The sequence below is a fragment of the Geotrypetes seraphini genome, chromosome 7, assembly GCF_902459505.1.
Source record: "Geotrypetes seraphini chromosome 7, aGeoSer1.1, whole genome shotgun sequence".
In the NCBI taxonomy this organism is placed as follows: Eukaryota; Metazoa; Chordata; class Amphibia; order Gymnophiona; family Dermophiidae; genus Geotrypetes; species Geotrypetes seraphini.
Window position 1 is genome coordinate 168,962,671 of NC_047090.1, and position 20,000 is coordinate 168,982,670.

At 38.8% G+C, this 20,000-nt stretch overlaps 1 protein-coding gene across 3 annotated transcripts in view; it reads right to left on the bottom strand.

The window, feature by feature from the left end:
• Positions 1–20,000, bottom strand: part of VRK1 (VRK serine/threonine kinase 1) — a 121,211-nt gene that overhangs the window by 65,035 nt on the left and 36,176 nt on the right. For all 3 annotated transcript variants that reach the window (XM_033950802.1, XM_033950803.1, XM_033950804.1), the window contains exons 4-5: positions 18,160–18,229; positions 11,829–11,916 (exon numbers count right to left, since the gene is read on the bottom strand). In XM_033950802.1, coding sequence (XP_033806693.1) covers positions 11,829–11,916; positions 18,160–18,229 — 158 coding nt within the window. The remainder of the gene's footprint in view (positions 1–11,828; positions 11,917–18,159; positions 18,230–20,000) is intronic.

Sequence of the window (20,000 nt, forward strand, 5' to 3'; positions counted from 1 at the left end):
CTACAAAAATAATTAAATTTTAAAAGGAAAAAGTCTAAATAATATTTGATTATGGCATCTGGCAAACAGAACAAGTGCGATTCGGGGGTTGGAGGATCTGGCTCAGGAAGTAATAAGAGATCAAAGCCGGAGCCGGGCACTCCGTCAAAAGTTCCGTTGCCATCAGATGAAAGCCCCGATGTTATGACTGAGTTGCAGCAAATTAAGGAGATTGTATTGGTAGTAATAAGAAATTACAGAAGGCAATCGACGATGCTGCAATTCTTACTAAAAGAGTGGATGTGACTGAGAACAGAATAAATATTTTGGAAGAAAACGCTGAACAATTAAATACAGATATGAGACAGTGTAAATTAGTATGGAAGGAGGTTGAAGAAATTAAGAGACCTTGAAGACATTCGGAACCGCGAAAGAAGAAATAATTTAAGAATCATAGGAATGCCGGAAGGGGTTGAAAAAAACGATCCTGTAACTTTCCTGGAGCAGTTCTTGCCTAAAGTGTTGCCATTAAAATCCAATGCTCCACTGGAGATCGAGAGGGCACACAGGATACCAGCACAAAGGAAATCCTCTCAAACGGGTCCAAGGACTTTAATTTTAGACTCCTGAGGCATCAACATGCTATGGAAATTTGACAATTAGCCAAGGAGAACAGAAATCTCAGATGTCAGGACGCAAAAATACATATTGTGCCTGACTTTGCAAGAGAAACTGCATCTAGAAGAAAGCAATTCTTGGACCTGAGGCCCCAATTAAGAACACTGGGGGCTAGGTAAGGGTTCCTTTACCCGGCAGTAATGAAGGTTACTCTTGCAAATAAAACTCAAAATTTTTCGGATCCTAAAAAATTACAAGAATTTCTAGAGCAATATGAACAATCAATGACTTCTTAAAAGATATCTAAAGGAAATTTTTCCGGTTAACTTTGGTTATTTACTTATTATTTATTTATATTTTATTCATAACTATTGATTTTTTCTTAGTTGGATTACAGATGAACTTCTGTTAAAATTTAGAATTTTTATGCTTTTCAAACTGCAACGAATTAAAATGGCACAAGTATGGAACTTTAATATGAACGACATTGAGTATTCTCAGAAGCGCTGGAAGAATGGAGCATAAAATCTTGGGCGGTCTTTAACGGAATGTTTTATAAGAATTATTAAATGAAAATAGACTTACATGCAAGACTGTGGTATTAGCGAAGATCCGATTGAGATGTTGGCACAGGTTATGATTTTATCAGTGACCTTATGCAAGAAAAGATGCTGATTGGTTGTGGAGGATTTGGAGGCGTTTCTTACAAAGGAGGATAAGGATATCTTCAATTGTATTTATAAACTTATTGTCATGTGTATGGACATTATATGATTGGTTAAAATGTGTGGGTTCCTGTTAGAAGTGGTACTTCCTGTTTAAATTCACGTTTCAAAAGTGTGATTGAAAGGAGTGTGTGCTGTGCGGTTCTATTTCCTGCCGCGGATGAGAGAGAATGTCGCTGATTAAAAAGTGCGAGTTTGATTGATGGTGTTGGGAGAATTTTTTATGAAATATCTGATTTCTGTTTGAATCCTCCTCATTATTTTTAACGAAGGTAAGATTAGTTGAGGCTCCCTTTCTAGATTTGGGATAGGCCTTGAGTTCGTATAGATTTTGTCACGGCCTGATAGTTTTTGATGCCTGTTCTGTACTATTACTTGGATGAAAGTTAATATATTATATAAGTTGAGACATAGGTATGGATTCATTATTAACTGCAAACTTTACTGGAAATCTATAGCTAAATTAATGAAGATGTAATGCTATGCCATCTCTTATGTTAGTGATGATACTTCCTGTTCAAGTTTGGGATTTAGAAGTGTGAATGGAAGGAATGTGTGATATGTGGTTCTATTTGTTGGTTTTATGGCCATTATTTCCTGCCATGGATGTAAGAATACGTCGTTGATTAAAATATGCGTGCAAGACTGATAATGTTGCATAGATCTTCCTTTTTATATATGAGGAAGGTAGGATCAGATGGGGCTTCTTTTATGGTATGGGGGATAGGCTTTGAGTTCATCTTGATTTGGTCATGACTTGGTTGCTGTGGATACCTGTTTAGTACTTATATTTTGATGAAATGTTATATAGAATATAGACAGGGACACAGATATGGATTTTTTATTAAGAAAAGTTTCATTGGAAATACATAGTTAAATTAATGAAGAAATATTGATCTATTATCTCCTCCATAATTGTTAGGGGTTTAAAAATATTAGATATGGAAAAAACTATAAATTTGTTTAGATATATATGAATTTTTTGATATTAGATATATAATTAATTCATATCAATTGTTAGATTGGAAAAAGGTTCCTTATATATACTCAATATTTGATGCAAGAGATTTAAGATTTCCTTTTTGATATATTTATATTGTTTATAATTTTAGGGTTGCAGCTTTGGGCATAGATTTATCCTTTACAACTGAATATGATGATATTTAATATAATGAATATAACAATATATTGATAAATAATAATTAGAGGAGAAGGGGTTTGAATAGATATTGAGGGCTAATTCATTTAAATTATATAGATATAAGCAAAGAAAACTAATTTAATTAATATATGATTATAGTATGTAATAAAGATTAAAGAAAGGGGGGTTTTGTTTGTTTCAGATGAGTAGTCTAATTGATATAATGGAATAATTTATTGGTAGTAGTTGATTTTAAATTTAGTAATAGCTTGTGGGAGTTATTTTATACCTAACCTCAATCTGCGTATCCAAGTTTTTGTATTTAATTGGGGGTGGGTGGGAGGGGATAGGGGGGAGATATATAATGAGGGGTTGGGTGAGGGTGGGGATATTATAAATTATTTTGTGTATTGGGAAAAGGAATTAGTAAGAATTATTTATTGTTTGATTTTGGACATAATGTATTATAAAAATATAAATGGATCTTAAAATATTATCTTTGAATGTTAATGGTCTGAATCACCCGATAAAAAGGAAAAAAGTTTTATTATTTTTAAAGAGGCAAAATGCGGATATTTGTTATATACAGGAGACCCACCTCTCAAATATTGAATCTAGAAAGCTGGAAGGTGGTTGGGTCAAACATTGTTTTTTCTCTTCAGCTATAGGGAAAAAGGCAGGTGTTGCTATTCTAGTGAATAAAAAATGTTCTGCTTCATTCAAATTAAAGGCGTCAAGATACTCAAGGCAGGTGGGTACATGTGGAAATGAGCATGGGAAATACTACCATGAAGCTGTTTAATGTATACGCCCCTAATTCGAACCAAAATGAATTTTTTAAGACTCTTCAACAAGTGATTTTGCCACTGGCTACTTTGAATTTAGTAGTAGCTGGGGATTTCAATGCTGTTATGGATCCTCTATTGGATAAAAACCCAAGAAGAATTATGAAATCTTTGGGATTAGATAATTTTGTACAATCTTGTGATTTGAAAGATATTTGGCGAATACTTCATTTTGATGGATGGGAATTTTCTTTTGTTCTCATGTTCATAACTCTTTTTCAAGAATAGATTATATTTTTATTTCAAATCAATAAGCATTCGGGTGGACAATGGGGAACCCATAGACATCATTTACCTCTATTTTCAAAAGGCTTTCGACAAGGTGCCACATGAAAGGCTGCTTAGGAAGCTGTGGAACCACGGGGTGGGAGGGGATGTGCACAGATGGATCAAGCACTGGTTGTCGGGTAGACTGCAGAGGGTCGGAGTAAAGGGCCAATATTCTGACTGGCGGGGAGTCACGAGCGGTGTGCCACAGGGATCGGTGCTGGGGCCGTTACTCTTCAACATATTTATCAATGACCTGGAAAAGGAGGCAAAGTGCGAGGTTATAAAATTTGCAGACGATACCAAACTGTGCGGTAGAGTTAGGTCTAGGGAGGAGTGTGAGGACCTGCAAAGGGACCTGGACAAGCTGAAAGACTGGGCAAACAAATGGCAAATGCGCTTTAACGTGGAAAAATGCAAGGTCATGCATATAGGGAAAAAGAACCCGTTGTTCAACTACAAATTGGGGGTGAGGGCATTGTTGGGAGACAGCAGACTTGAGAGAGAGACTTGGGTGTGCTGGCGGATGCATCACTGAAGCCATCTGCACAGTGCGCAGCAGCCTCGAAAAAAGCCAACAGGATGCTGGGCATCATAAAGAGGGGCATAACAACCAGGACGCGGGAAGTAATCATGCCATTGTATCAAGCGATGGTGCGTCCACATCTGGAATACTGCGTTCAGTATTGGTCGCCGCACCTCAAGAAGGACATGGCGGTACTTGAGAGAGTCCAAAGGAGAGCAATGAAACTGGTAAGAGGGCTGGAACACTGCCCATACGCCGAGAGGTTGTATAGGCTGGGGCTCTTCTCTCTGGAAAAAAGGAGGCTCAGGGGAGATATGATAGAGACCTTCAAGATCATGAGGGGCATAGAGAGGGTGGATAGGGACAGATTCTTCAGGCTGAAGGGGACAACAGGTACGAGGGGGCATTCGGAGAAACTGAAGGGAGATAGGTTCAAAACAAATGCAAGGAAGTTTTTCTTCACCCAAAGGGTTGTGGACACTTGGAATGCGCTACCGGAGGAAGTGATCAGGCAGAGTACGGTACAGGGATTGGACGGATTCCTGAGGGATAAAGGGATCGTGGGATACTGAGAGAGGTGCTGGGATGTAACACAAGTATAGAAAGCTAACCAGGTAATAAGTATAGAAAGCCAACCAGGTCGTGCATGTGCAAGACCGGAGGGTTAGGACTTCGATGGGAAGATAGGACTTCAATGAGAAACCAAGGTGGCAAGGGGGCCCCTTCTGGTGATTCAGACAGGTCGTGACCTGTTTGGGCCGCTGCAGGAGCGGACTGCTGGGCAGGATGGACCTAAGGTCTGACCCGGCGGAGGCACTGCTTATGTTCTTATGATACATCAAGTGAAGCAAGCTGCCATTGATCCAATCATTTTATCTGATCATGGTGGGGTATGGATTGAAATTAAGGTTGAAGATCAAAATATTAATAGACCAAATTGGAGGTTTGATAATACATTGCTTGCTGATCCAATATTTTGTGAGAATCTTCTAATAAAAATGAAGGATTATTTTCAATTGAATGATAAAGATGAAATCTCTATGGAAGTATTATGGGATGCTTTTAAGGCATCAATGAGAGGACAAATTATTTCATATTCTGCTTATCTTAAAAAACAGGTTATAAAGCAATTTTTAAACTTAGAGAAAGATTAAATTTTTAGAATCAAAACTTATAGAAAAATGGGAATATTCTATTCAACAGGATTTGCTAAAGGTTAAGGGCAAATATGAGATTTCATCTAAATTGATTAGGAAAGATTTATTTTCTCAGCAAGCATTGTATTATGGAAACTCAAATAAGGCGGGAAGAATACTGGCAAATTATCTTAAAGCGAAAAAAAGAAAATCAAAATTAATTGCCATCAAGGATGAAAATGGTGAAACTTTTACACAAATTGAGCCTATTTTAAAACAATTTTTAAAGTTCTATAAATCTCTTTATTCTTCTGAGACTTATTTAGATAAAGAAAAAGATGGTTTAGAATTTTTGAAAATGTTAGAGGGTCCTAAAGTTCCTGAACATGTAAAACGAAGCTTGGAGGAGCCAATATCACTAAAAGAATTAGGAACAGCTTTGAAGTCCCTTAGAGTTGGATCCGCTCCAGGTGGTGATGGTTATACGGTAGAGTTTTATAAATCATTTCAAAATTTCCTATTGCCTTATTTATTAAATCTTTATCAATTTCAACTTACTAAGGGTTCGATTATTGGCACTATGGTAGAATCTTTAACTATTGTTTTGCCAAAGCCAAATAAAGATCCCACTTTGGTTTCAAACTATAGGCCAATATATTTAATAAATGTAGATGGTAAACTACTAGCTAAGATATTAGCATTAAGTTGGCTAAAGCTCTCCCTTACATTATAGGTATGCATCAAACAGGATTTGTTGCTCAAAGACATTTGTCTCATAATACAAGATTGGCATTTCATATGTTATATTTGACAAAGAATATGAGAGATCCAACTTTTTCTGTTTCTTTGGATGCAGAGAAGGCCTTTGATAGAGTGGAATGGACCTTTATGTATCAGACATTGGAATGGTTTGGCATAGGTTCGGGATTCATACAAATAATACAAACGTTGTATAGCTCCCCAACTGCTAGGTTATATATTAATAATACTTTTTCAGAACGTTTTAGTTTGCAGAGGGGGGTTAGACAAGGTTGTCCCTTGTCTCCTTTGCTGTTTGATATTGTTTTGGAACCCTTATTATTGGCTATTCAACAGGTGAAGGAAATACAAGGTATACCATATTCAGATAGAGAATATAAAGTATCAGCGTATGCAGATAATATCTTGCTGTATTTGAGGAATCCGGAATCTACCATTCCATGTTTGCTTGAGTTGATTGAGAGATTTGGAAAATTCTCAGGATATAAGATAAATTGGAATAAATCAGAAATTCTTCCATTGAATATACATTGTACAAAAGATTTATTTGATACATTTTCTTTTGTTTGGAAGGAAGATGGTATAAAATATTTAGGAATTTGGATTACAAAAACACTGGATGAAACAATGAAAATTAATGAAAAATGTCTATTACAAAAGGTGACAGAATTGAGTGAGCAATGGAATCCTTTGCATTTATCTTGGTGGGGAAGAGTACAAACTGTAAAAATGATGATTTTGCCTGTAGTTTGTTACCAAATGGGGATGTTACCAGTTTTCTTTCAGGAATTTTTTTATAAAAAATTAAATAGGATTTTGACAAAATTTATTTGGCTTGGTAAAAATCCTAGAATCGCTTTAGTGTCATTGCAAAGGCCAATTATGGAGAGTGGGGTAAATTTTCCCAACTTTTATAGGTATCAAGCCTATATTTTGCGTCATGGTATGTATTGGATCCTCCCAGAGCCCACTGACAATATACCAGATTGGTTCTGGTTAGAGTGGAGACTTATGTTTCCTTTAGGTCTCATTCATGTTATTAGTATCAAAATGCCAAGGCTAGATAAAGAACATAAAATATTTATAGATACCTGGAAAACTTTAAGATATATAAGTAATCTAACTCCTATTCCAATAAGTAAAACAACAACTCAAACGATTTGGTTAAACCCCAAGATCAAGATTGGTGGTTTTAAAATCATCTGGAAGCATTGGATGATGGCAGGAATCCATACTTTGGAGGATGTAATAAAAAAATGGTAAGCTGCTGGAGTTTTCACAATTGCAACATAAGTTTAGTCTTAATAAATCGCAATATTTTAGATGGTTGCAATTGAAGCAGGCCATTCAGGTAGGGTTCCCTGAATTGAAAAATCTCATTAATTATCATAGTTTGGAATTCTTATGCTTTCAGATGGATTCAATGGATCACAGAGCTGCACAGTGGTATAAATTAATATCTGGATTTGTAAACAAAAAAACAAAAAATGGTCTTAGAGACATTTGGAGCATTGAGATAAAGCATCAAATTAATGCATCTCAATGGCCACGACTTTGGTCTTAGAGGTTAAGATGTACGGTGTCAGCATCTATGAGACAAACGTGTTTTTTTCTCTTACATAGAGCTTTTTGGACCCCTGTTTGTTTGCAAAAAATAGATAGTTCTAAGTCTAATAGATGTTGGAACTGTCATCTTGAAGCTGGGACATTAGATCATCTTTTATTCTATTGTCCATTTATTTTATCATTTTGGAAATCAATTTGGCCTCAAATTAATAGGATGTTAGAAAATCCGGTAGCCTTGACATATGATACTATTTTATTTGGAACAACTATGAGAGCAAGAAGTCAAATCTCGTCAGATAACAACAAGCTTTTGTTTATTTTAACTGGAATAGCAATACAACAAGTAACATACAATTGGAAAACATATCTTGTATACATGCTAGTTTGCAAAAGTTGCAACCTGGAAAGGACTACAGGAACATTAGGGGTAAATGGGAAAGAGAACTACAGCTTAATTTGGAACATTGGGATATAGCCCGAACCTTAAGGGCGACACCTGGGGTGACCCCCGTGTGCATGGTTAAGAGAAACATATTATAGGGTGACCTTACGTGCTTATTACACTCGTACACAATTATATTATAATGGCACCATTGTGTCATAAATGTGGGATAGGGGATCATACTTTGGGACATGCATTTTGGTCTTGTCCCATTATTTAAAATTTTTGGAAACGAATAATATCTTATGTCAAAAATAATTGGAAGATCATTACGTAGTTTTTCGACCCATTTTATTTTGGATTTGCCAGAGGCTTTTAGTCATTTACCTAGGGGGCATCGGGTGCTTTGTAGGAAGACGGGTTTATTGGCCAAGAAATGTATTTTTCAATATTGGACAGTCCCCGACCCCTTGAAGTTTTGGCATTGGCGGAATCAGTTACATCAGTTGGCCATCTTGGAGGCAGGAGATGCTGGAAGGCCTAAGAAGCGAAAGATGTTGATCATGCATATATGGTAGCCTTATCTGCAAACCTTACATCCGTCGTGCAGTCTTAAGATGGGTGTCCTAGATTGTATTGGTGTGTTCTAGTGAGGTGAAATAGAGAGTACCATTGGGTAGGAAGGGGGGGGTTGGAGAGGGGGAGGTGGGGGGTATTGAATGGGTTCGAACATATTATCATGTATAGGATAAGTGGGATTTGGTGGGGGGAAGGGTTGAATGATTTTTTTTTTTTTAATTAATACGAGTCTGTGTTAATTTGCTGTTATGTTTTAGTTATACATGCTTCTTATTTTATTTTATTTGATGCATTATTGTTGTGTTATGCACCTTGGGGTGCACTTATGTTGTATTTGATGTTTGCATCAATAAAAATTGTTTGAACCTAAAAATTCCCTTCATAAGTATACACTAAAATAGATGAAATGTACGTCACGTACGCAAGAGTCTTGTTAATATTATGAGCTTTTGTGTGCATAAGGATACAACAGATAAGCATCATTCTTTGACATGATTGGTCTTTGAAAACCAACGACAAGTAATTTTAGTTTTATTTTTTACTTTTTAAGCAGTAGTTATCCTAACTTGAGCAACAAAGCAATCAAGGCTTTGGACCTTCTTATGTTTGGGGACTCTGATTTTCAGCTCTAACAAATTTAAAAAAAAAAAAAGAGAGAGAGAGAGAGAGAGAATTGCAGATGGTGGTAATAAAATGTGTTTGCTTGTCGACTATTGAGATGCATTTTGAGTTAATTTTCACTCAAACAAGCACATCCATCACATTGATTAGCAATTCTATTCTATTTACTTTAGTTTCCCCATTGTTACAATTACCCATACATAGCTTCAAGAACGTATTTTAAATAACTCCAAACTTAATTTTTAGTTGGTTTTGCAATATTATAACTTCAATTATAATGTGCTGCAAAACAAATTTGCTCTGTTTAGTGTTTTGCAATAGACAAAAAAAACTGCAGAGGGGAATGTACAAGTTGCAGGAACCTTATTTTATAAAAATATATTTGGGTCCGGTCCCTGTGCATCCTTTGGAAAATATTATTGATACAGTATGTGTGTGTATGTATGTGTATATATATAAATATATATATAAATATAAATAAATTTAAATAATAAAATATATATATATATATATATATATATATTTATTTTAATTTATTTATATTTATACACATACATATACACACATACATATACACACATACATATACATATATATATACATATACATATATATTTTTTTTTTTTTAAATTATTATTTATTTATATATATTTATATACATACACACACATACACACACATACTGTATCAATAATATTTTCCAAAGGATGCACAGGGACCGGACCCAACATGGTCCTTGTTTCGGAAAAATACTCCTTCCTAAGAGTCTGAGCTTCACTGGTTGAGGACCATATGGATTACAACAATGTTGAGTAAAATCCATAAACGCTCCCGGGTAGCTGATGCTCAGTGTGAACACTAGTTGCAAAAGTGTTCACACTGAGCATCAGCTACCCAGGAGCATTTACGGATTTTGCATAACAGCGTTATAATCCATAAAAGGGGTGTAGTTAGGTGATATGATAGAGGTCTATAAAAGCTTCATAAAAGGGGGGTAGTCATTCTATAATGGTAGTTCCACAAGGAATTACTGCTATAGAATTCACACTCGGCATAAATCCCAACAACTAAATTTCTGCACCATTTATTAAATTTAATCCTTTGCATAATTTCTTCATGATATTTCATGTGTTTAAGGGAATAAAGGGCATAAGGCTCCTGCACCCAAATAGTAGGTGTTTGGAAGAAACATCATGGATTGCAGAAGCTTTGGAAAATCAAGTCAAAGGGCAAATTAACACCATGCTTCTTTGGAACAGGAGATGAGCAAGGAAGGGTCATACAACATTAGGGTTGTCCAGAAAAACCAAAAGTTGTAAAAACTGTGCCAGTTGAAGTCTTTCCCATGAATTTGATTGTGCTTGATCAAAAAATAATTATAAAAAATTTTTAAGCCCATCCTGGAGTTGCTCAAAGTCACTGATTACTTAAAGATCCGTTTTTCTTAAAATTTGCTGTGATTCAGGTCCAATGAATGGTTAGCAAAGCCAGTGGACAGGTGGTCTGAAGATCCAAGCTTCCATACTTCTTAACAGTTTGTCAGCAGTGAATGTGGTTAATGACACAGCTGAGCAAGGTGTTAAAACTGATAACTGACTTTGCCACATGCATCACCAGAGTCCCAATGCAGGTCTTGTTGCAAGGAGTTCCAACAGTATTGTGGGCATTATCCTGACTATTTCAAGGCGACATTGAATGCTTGAGTGTTTGGTGTAGTCATCTATCAATGTCCCAAAATGTACATGTTTAGCTATTAGTGAAGTACGTCAAATTTCTGTTTTCCACAATTAAGAGCAGATATTGAAGGTTCATTTAATAATTGTATTGTTTTAATGTTTGTACACTTGATGTAAGATTGAAAATTAATAAAGAATTTTTTTTAAAAAAAAGAAGTTTCTTTTAATAAAATACTGCTAGATTTTTTGCATAAAATGTCTATATCAACATATCATTGCCGAGTGTGAAAACAAAGTTAGAACTATAATACTTGCTCCATTAAGCAAAAATAGCTGCAAATTTTTTACAAAAATTGAGCTGTGTGTGATCAGTGGCTTTCAGTGACCCCATGATGGGCTTTAAAAAATTTTTTTAATTTTCTGATCAAGCACAATCAAACTCATGGGAAAGGCATCAATTTACACAGTTTTCACAAACTTTAGAGTGTTTTTTTTTCCAGAAAACCTAAATTCAACATCTTCAAAGCAATGTTAATTCTGAAAATCCACTCTTCCCTGAAAAGTACTCCCATTTATACACAGCACCCAAAAAAACACCCAAACTAAAACATCTGAAGAGTAGAGGGAGCCATGTAACAATATTCTACTACTATATCCAGTCAGCTCAATGACCCAAGTTGAAAGTAGGGTCATGCATTCATTAATATACATTTGGTTGTTAGTTGCTCCTTAAATAAATTTAGTGCAAGTTATCATATTAAGTCACAGCTTACAACATTTCCATGGTAGTAAAGATTTAGTTTATGCCAATGTGCAACACCCAAACAAAAACTGAGAAAGTGTGAAAAGTCTTGCCCTGTGCCCATACATAGCTGAAAGGCTTTGTAAGTCTTACTCTCAACCACCTAATTGGCATACATAGACACCCAATTCTAAAGCAACAGGGGTCTTCACACATACAGACTTAATATGAACCACTGCCTTCAAATTCCAAAAGTTAGATTTTACCTGTTTCCATTTTTGACATGTAATCCAGAGCCCCAATACCTGGGTACTCCTAGATACTTCAGATTATGGGAGTTGATCCACTTCTGAACTGCACATAAGAAACACCAAAGTAAGAGCAAGTTGGTAAATTTAGAACACCAGATCTTGTACATGTTTAAATAAGGAAATACAGCTTCTGGTTTCTATTTACTGCAAATGGCAGAAAAAGGTGAGGTTCTTACCTTGCTAATATCTTTTTGAGTAGATGGACGTGTTATTCTGGACAGTAAGGTATTCTCCCCATGCTTACGAGTCGTGCAGAAAGAATCTATTCTAGGTTTTCAACTCCGCCTTTTCTGTTGCCAACCCAAAGGGAAGTGCTGAAAACTATTAATAGTCAACTATTAATGGAATATCAGGAATTTCCTGTATTCCACAAAAATGGGAATGTGCAGTTAAGGCTTTCATCAAGTCCAGGGAAACTAGAAATTCCTCTGAAGCTACTGCTGCGACGACCTTTTCCATGCAAAAGCGTGGCATGTTCAGGAACTCATTTACATGCATGAGATCCAGACCTTTCTTGGGAACTATAAAATATATGGAGTATACTCGTGCCCATTTCTCCTGATGGAACTGGCTCTACAGCCTGAATTTCTACAAGTCTATGTACTGTTAAGGCTCTGCATGACTTTCTGGGTAACCTACCAGGAAGTCCATAAACCAGTCTTATTAGAAGATGGGAGAACTCAAGCATGTACCCTCCCAAAATGATCTCCAGCACCCAGCAGTATGATGAGATCTGCTTTCAGACCTCTGCATACACCAAGAGCCTTCCTCCTATTCTCAGGGGGAATACTTCAGCCCTGCATCATTGCGCCTTCTTGAAGGTTGAAGGATAAACACCAGAGGCTTGCCTAGGTCCTCCTAATCTCTCTACTGATCCCTGATAGTATCTCTGAAATAAGACTCTTGAGAACAGATGAGCAGCACCTGGAATTATGAAAATTAGATTGCCCAGAACCTCTAGAGGTTTGTAGTCTGTTGTCCAGCAGAGATTCTGGCTGGTGATCAGCCACACTGGCCATCAGATCATCCAGACTCTTTCCAAACAACATCTGTCCTTTGAAAGGGAGTCTTCAGAGAGTAGACTTGGAGATGGAATTTCCCACTCATTGCTTGATCCAGAACATTCTGCGGGCCAAAAATTTGCTTCCGACTGATGTCGTAGAGCATCGGCCACATAATCCACCCCTAAAAGCATAAGCTGGGGCAAAGGCTTGTCCTCTTGGTATACAAGCACATGCCACAAAAGAGGCTGCTGCTGCAGCCACTTTGATCCCCAAGGACAACGCTTTGAACTGCCGTTTTAGGACCCCACACTGTGAATCTGTGTATCCTTTAATACTACACCTCCCTCACTTGGCAGGGATGTGCGCTTGCTTATCTGAGCAACCAAGAAATTCACCTTAGGCTGAGCGAACATCTGTTAACACTCCTGTGCCATAGGTTTTGGCTACCTCAGGAACATCCCAGTGCTCCATAACTAGAACACTCATAAGGATGACAGGGAAAACACACAGGTTGCTCTGTCACTCTGCTCAGGATAGAATACCGAGAGGAAGCAACCTGCTGGGAGACTAACTATAATTCTGCAGGGATTCAGTAATGAGCTCTAACAGCACTGAAGGCTAGAAGGCTGGAACAGCAGTCGTTCTGTGGGATCCTTCCCTAGGTCAAGGGCCACTGTTGCTTCATGCATACTTGCTCCTGTTTGTGACCCTATATCTCCAAGGATCCTGGTCAGCCACTGCCAATGACCCTGATGCACCCTGGGAGCTCAAGCCCCCTTGCATGACACCTGGTTCACTGCCAGATATCATACAAGGATCCCGGCTATGCAAATAAGTTCTCCACATCAAATTAAATTCAGGAAAAAAGGCTTTACTAGGAATCACCAAGTCCCCATTAGGTAATTCCACCTTACGTCTCTTGGGCTCCATGGCTTCCATGCTGTTATGTTTAGGTTTGCCACTGTTCTGGGGATCTGCAAGGAATTTTCTCTCAGTAGACAAGTCCCCAAAAGTTCCTCAGCCCTAGAGACCAAAGGGGAGGCTAAGTCCGACATCCAGCCCCTCCCCTCTCCTTTATGTGCTACGTGACACGTGGCGCAAGGGATCTCTTCCGGCATCCATCCAGCATAATAACGTCATGAATTAGAGGGAAGACTCCATCCCTGCCAGCTTTGGAGGCAAAACTAGGTGATTTGAAGGATCTGGAGAACTTTGGAAAAAAAAAATTGGGAAATACAAGATAGCTGCTGCGGCAGCATTTTGACACACAAAAAAAAGGCTAAAAAATTACAAGTTAAAATCTCAGAAAACAAGATTTTAGACGTTGGGGGCACTAGGGATGTGGCAGAAGCTTTCAAAAATAGTTTTTTTTCAGACACCCGCCTCCCCAATTTTGTCCATAGGCTGTAACAGCCTTACTCGCTGTGCATGTGCTCTGAAGGCACTGCAGCCTGCCTCAACTCTAAGCAGTAGCTGGATCTGGGAGAAGAATCCTTGCCTCAATCAGCCAGTCTTCCAAACACTAAGACCTTCAGGCTGCCAGTCGGACCAAGTTGGACTGATCCTCAACCCCCCCACAGAACCGTGCATGCAAAAGGGTGGGAGGCTAAATCTCAGCCTGCAACTCATTAGGCAAGCCAAGCTACTAGGAATTCGGACCCTGAGCTCCACAAAGTTTTATGCAGGGACTAACCTGCTGGCTGCAGACCCAAATCTACTTTCCCATAGAGACAGAGCTTTCCCCTGCACTGGGGAGCTCTGGTGCACCAAGTGTCACCAAAAAAAATAAAAAAAATACTGAAAATAATAAAGAAATATAAAGAACAGATCAAAAAGACACCTTCTGGCTCGTGTACAGGGTGTTTTTTTCTTTCCGATGGGGCAGCAGAGTCTTCTGGAGAAGGAGTTGAAAACCTGGAATAGATTCCTTCTGAATGGCTCGCAAATGACACCTATTGCACTAGAACAGAGTGTCAAAGTCCCTCCTCGAGGGCCGCAATCCAGTCGGGTTTTCAGGATTTCCCCAATGAATATGCATGAGATTCATTTGCATACACTGCTTTCATTGTCTGCCAATAGATCTCATGCATATTCATTGAGGAAATCCTGAAAACCCGACTGGATTGCGGCCCTCGAGGAGGGACTTTGACACCCCTGCACTAGAATATCTGCTATTCTATGCACCCAGCCCTGTACAGCCTCAGACTGCTTGCTACAGCTATGCACGGGTACCACAGTCCAGTGTAGAATATACAACATGACTTTTTAAAAAAAATTTCTTTATCAATTTAACCAACTTACAAGATAAACTCTTTGTTACAGCAATACAGCAGGCAATCTATTATTTCAAGAAAAAATTAAATATAATAAGAAAATATAGTTTCTTCCTTAGAACACCAATATGAAAAAGAGGGAGAATGGCAGGAAATTAAAGAAACAAACATTAAAAAAAAAAAAAATTAAGGCCATAGCACTGTTATTCCCTACCCAACATGACATTTTTTAAATGTTAAGCATTGAAACCAGAATGCGGAGGTTTTGGGGTTTTGTTTTTTGCCATTTGCCATAAAGGGATTTCAAATAAACTTCATAATAGTGGAGTTGAAACACCCTTCAGGTCATCCCTTCACAATAGTGCACAATAATGTACTTGGAGCATTTCAATAGCAGGAAAAACTTCTCAAAATTTACTGAGTTTATTACACAAGCCACACACCTCATTAATATAGCTCAAAGCAAGTTATAAGTCAAACAGTCTGTTTAATGTTAAGCAACGAACTACCAATTAAACCCTCACCATCCGTATATTTAAGCCCTTCTACCTCAGCTCCCACACATAGCCTTATTTAATAAAATTCCCTCAGCCAACTGAGCATTTCAACCCCCCACCCCCTTAAAGAGGTAAAGTCTTTTCAACAAAATCTCCAATGGCACAGCATTCCATAAATGGAGATCACATATAGCAAAGATGCACTGCAAAATGTACTGTAGCAGTCAACAAGCAGTGTGGAGTACCTCACTGGATACTCAATAAGTTTTCTCTGTAATTCAGTGGCTTCCAAGCCTGTCCTAAGGCCTCACCAGCCAGTCAGGTTTTCAGGATAGCTACAGTGAATATTCATGAGAGATCTGCAAGCGGTGGAAGTAGTACTTACACATTTCTCAAATAGTCATTGTAGCCATCTTGAAAACCTGACTGGCTGGTGAGGCCCCAGGACAAGTTTGGGAACCACTGCTCTGATAACATTAGAACTTAAGTACATAAGATTTGCTGCTGCTGGGTCAGACCAGTGGTCCATCGTGCCCAGCAGTCCGCTCGCACAGCGGCCCTTAGGTCAAAGACCAGTGCCCTATTTGAGTCTAGCCTTAACTTGCGTATGTCCTGTTCCAGTAGGAACTTATACAACCTTGTCTTGAATAATTGAACGGTGCTTTCCCTCTATAACAACCTCCGGAAGAGCGTTCCAGATTTCTACCACTCTGCTGCCGAGATCAATTTTAGCCCACGTGTCTCAAACACTGGTCAAAAGGCCACAAGCCAGATGGGTTTAAGATACTCATAAGGAATACATATAAAATCTGCATATCCACTGCCTTCAGTGTATGGAAGTCTCTTCCACATTCAGTAGGGGGGTCCTAAAAGCCCCAACATGTACCCCTTAAAGAATGGAATTTAAGATCATTCTCTAAACCAAGAGTCAGACTGGTACTATAGTAAAATAGTATTGGATTAGGTTTTATACTTAGTATTATAGCAATAATACACCCAAATATAACTAGTTAACGCCTTCTAAGACAACTGTGCAGAGCTGTACTCCTGGCTAGTTCTCCTGCAGGAACTTCAGGCAAAGGAGAGGGGTTTAGTTGCCCAGCTTTAGAAAATAAGGCCCTTTGAAAATTTACTAGAGCTGTATGCTGAACTTAGCATCCTAAAAGGATCCTTGCTATAGGGGAGGATTTAGGTGTTTAGCACTACTTCTGAACACCATTTTGCTTAGAATTAGGCTCTTATAGGACAATTTGTGACTTTTCAGCTGGACAACACAGCCACAAATATAAACTTTGGATACTAAAAGTTAGGAATGCAGGGGTTTTTATTGAAGTGCTAGTTTCATCCAACACTGGCCACAGGAGTTCCTATATTTGCAGATGTTTGGAATTTAGTTTTAATTGCCAAAAAGTTTCTCTAATCACTGTCTTCCCTTCTCAGTCTTTTCGCTAAGCTACAACTACTACTTATTTCTATAGCACTGTACATTTAATATTCAATGGACGGTCCCTGCTCAGAAGAGCTTACCATCTAATTTGGACAAAAAGGACATCTCAGGGTTGGGGAGTTTCTGGTAGAAGGACTGGTACAATGGGTAAAGGTATCTAACAGTGAGTGGGAGTTGAAGAGTTGAAAGCAGCTTCAAAGTGGGCTTTTAGCTTGGATTTGAACACTGCTAGAGACGGAGCATGACTGGCAGTGGAAGTAAAGGGTACAGATAAGAGACTTACCTGATGAACAGAGTTAACGAGGGGTGTGAGCGTAGGGAGAGATGAGCGAGGAGAGATATTCAGGGGCTACAGAGTGAATGCACTTTTAAGCAGGGCTGTTGAGTCGGTAGATAAATCCTTCGACTCAGACTCCTTAGTTTCTGGTACTCACGACTCCAATTCCAGGTACCCAAAATTGTCTCCGACTCCTCGACTCCAACTCCACAGCCCTGCTTATAAGTCAGTAAGAGGAGTTTGAAATGTATTTGGAAACAGATGGGGCGCCAATGAAGAGACTTGAGGATGGGGTAATGTGAGCATAGCGGCTCTCATGGAAAACGAGTCATGCCGCAGCATATTGAACAGTTTGAAGGGGTGAGAGGCGGATGAGTGGGAGACCTGATGAAGTACGCTGCAATAGTCTAAGCGAGAGGCGATGAGCATGTGGATAAGGGTTCTGGTAGTGTGCTCAAGAGAGCAGAGATCAGATTTTGGCAATATTAGAGAGGAAGAAGAGTCAGGTTTTAACAATTTGTTGGATCTGAGCAGAAAAGAAAAAAGGAGTCAAATGTCACTTTGAGGTTGCAAGCTGACGAGACAGGAGAAGAGTTATCCACAGAAAGAGAGAATGGCGGGAGGGGGAGGTGAGTTTAGGATATCTAGATGATATCTAGGATTTGCCTGAAAAGACATTTAAAAAGCACAAAATGCATTTCCTCCCACATCAGACATAAGCAGTTACTGTATTTCACCGTTGTCTTATGAGGGCCATGCTGGTCTTAAAGCAACACGCATAAGCTTACTTTGATCAGGTTTGGCAGCTCGCATGTAGAACTTCAGTTCCGTAAAGAGTGGCCCATTATCACTGGGTTCCTGAAGTGTGAAGGGAAGAGAGAACACTTCTTTAACTGCAAGAAACTTGTGGTAAATCTAATTAAGATATTGCATAGTACTTTCCCATCACTTCATATGCCCTGCCACCCTGCACTCCTTAAAAGACCTTAGGTATATGTTGGCATGTGTACAAGCAAAAAAGTGCTCTACAAATAAGTATAATGGCACCCAGTCAATGCTTCCTTATTTACTAATTATAAATTAGATTCCACCTATTAAATAAAATCATAACATAAAAATTTTGGAATATTCTAAAAGTGTGTAAAAAAGCTGATGCCAATAAAGCCGCTGGAAAACTGGACAACCAGAAAAAAAACAAGTGAGACAGAAATTAGTCAAGCCACACCACAAACATGTTCTAGGGCCCTGTGTTCTTCAATGCAAGGCCCGCAAGCCAATGGCAGCCCTTGGAGACCTCTTGGGCAGCCTACACAATCCTTCTCAGTGCCAGTGTTTAGGAACAGCTGTCATGGGTACCACAGCTCCAGGGGGCTCCCATGGGCCAGGTTGTCTTTCCCTGCTCCCCACATAATTCCAAAGCCCCCTTCACCTGTAAAAATGCAAGGCTGTCACCAGAAATTTTGTAGTGCTGCCTGCGGCCTCCTCGGCGCTGTTCCTTTGCCACAGTACACCCCTTCAGACAACTTCCTGTTTCTGATTGGGTGGACCATGGCAAAGGAATAGTGCCAAAGAAGCAGTGGGAAGCTAGAGAAGCGCTACTACACTGCTGATGACATTGCATTTTTACAGGTGAGGCAAAGCTTTGGAATCGCGTGAAGAAAAGGGAAGCAGATCCCAGCCTATGGGGGCCCCTTGGAGCAGCTGATTTAAAATGAAGGGTGGAATGCTGGTTGGTGGACCTAGGGGTGGTGATGGGGGGAGGAATAAAGGAGAGATGCTGGATTGGAGGACATCTGGTGGGGGGGGGGAAATCAGGGGTTGCAATGGTGCATATGGAGTAGAGGGGAGAGGAGGGCAAGAGAAAGGGATGAGGTAGTGCACACAGATGAGAAATGGTGCAAATGGAGCAGGGAGGGAAAGATGGAAAAGTCGATAAGATTTGAGATGGATGCAGAAAAATTGAAGAAAGCTGAAGTTTAAAAAAAAAAAAAAAATCAGGGGCAAAGATGTAGTGCAAAAAGTGAAGGAGATGAAACACAAATGAATAAAGCCGTGTTAGAAACAAGGACTTTTTTTCCTATTTACTGACTGAAACATGTCAGTTTTAAACATTTACATCTAAGCCCAATAGCGCGGGCCAATGCATTAAATCCTCCGGTGTCTGAGCATTTGCTGCATGGCACTCGCTCCCGCGGCTTAGTAAAAGGGGGGCCTATATTTTGAACTGCTCAGGAAGAAATGCATTTTCCTTTTTGTCTTGTGTTGCACTGTGTGCAGAGTCTGGCATCTTAGGGTTTCATTTGTATTCATTAGTACTTTTAGTTTGTGGGTCTGTAGCTGAAAAGGTTTTTTTCTGGTTTTCTACAAGTGTGAATGAGGCAAGGTGTTGTGGTGGGGATGGAAGTCAAGAATTTGCTTGGTGTCGTGGCCCAAAGTAGGAAAATATTTGTCAGCTCTCCTTCAGCTCTTTTGGACTCAAAACAGCCCCAACATACTACTAACCTCTACTAAAAAAAAAAAAAAAAGAAGGACTCAACATATGCCAGTATCAGGACAAACCTGTCAGTTTTTAAGTTACATACACTATAGGTATCATCAAGCCTATATTTTGTGCCAGGGTATGTATTGG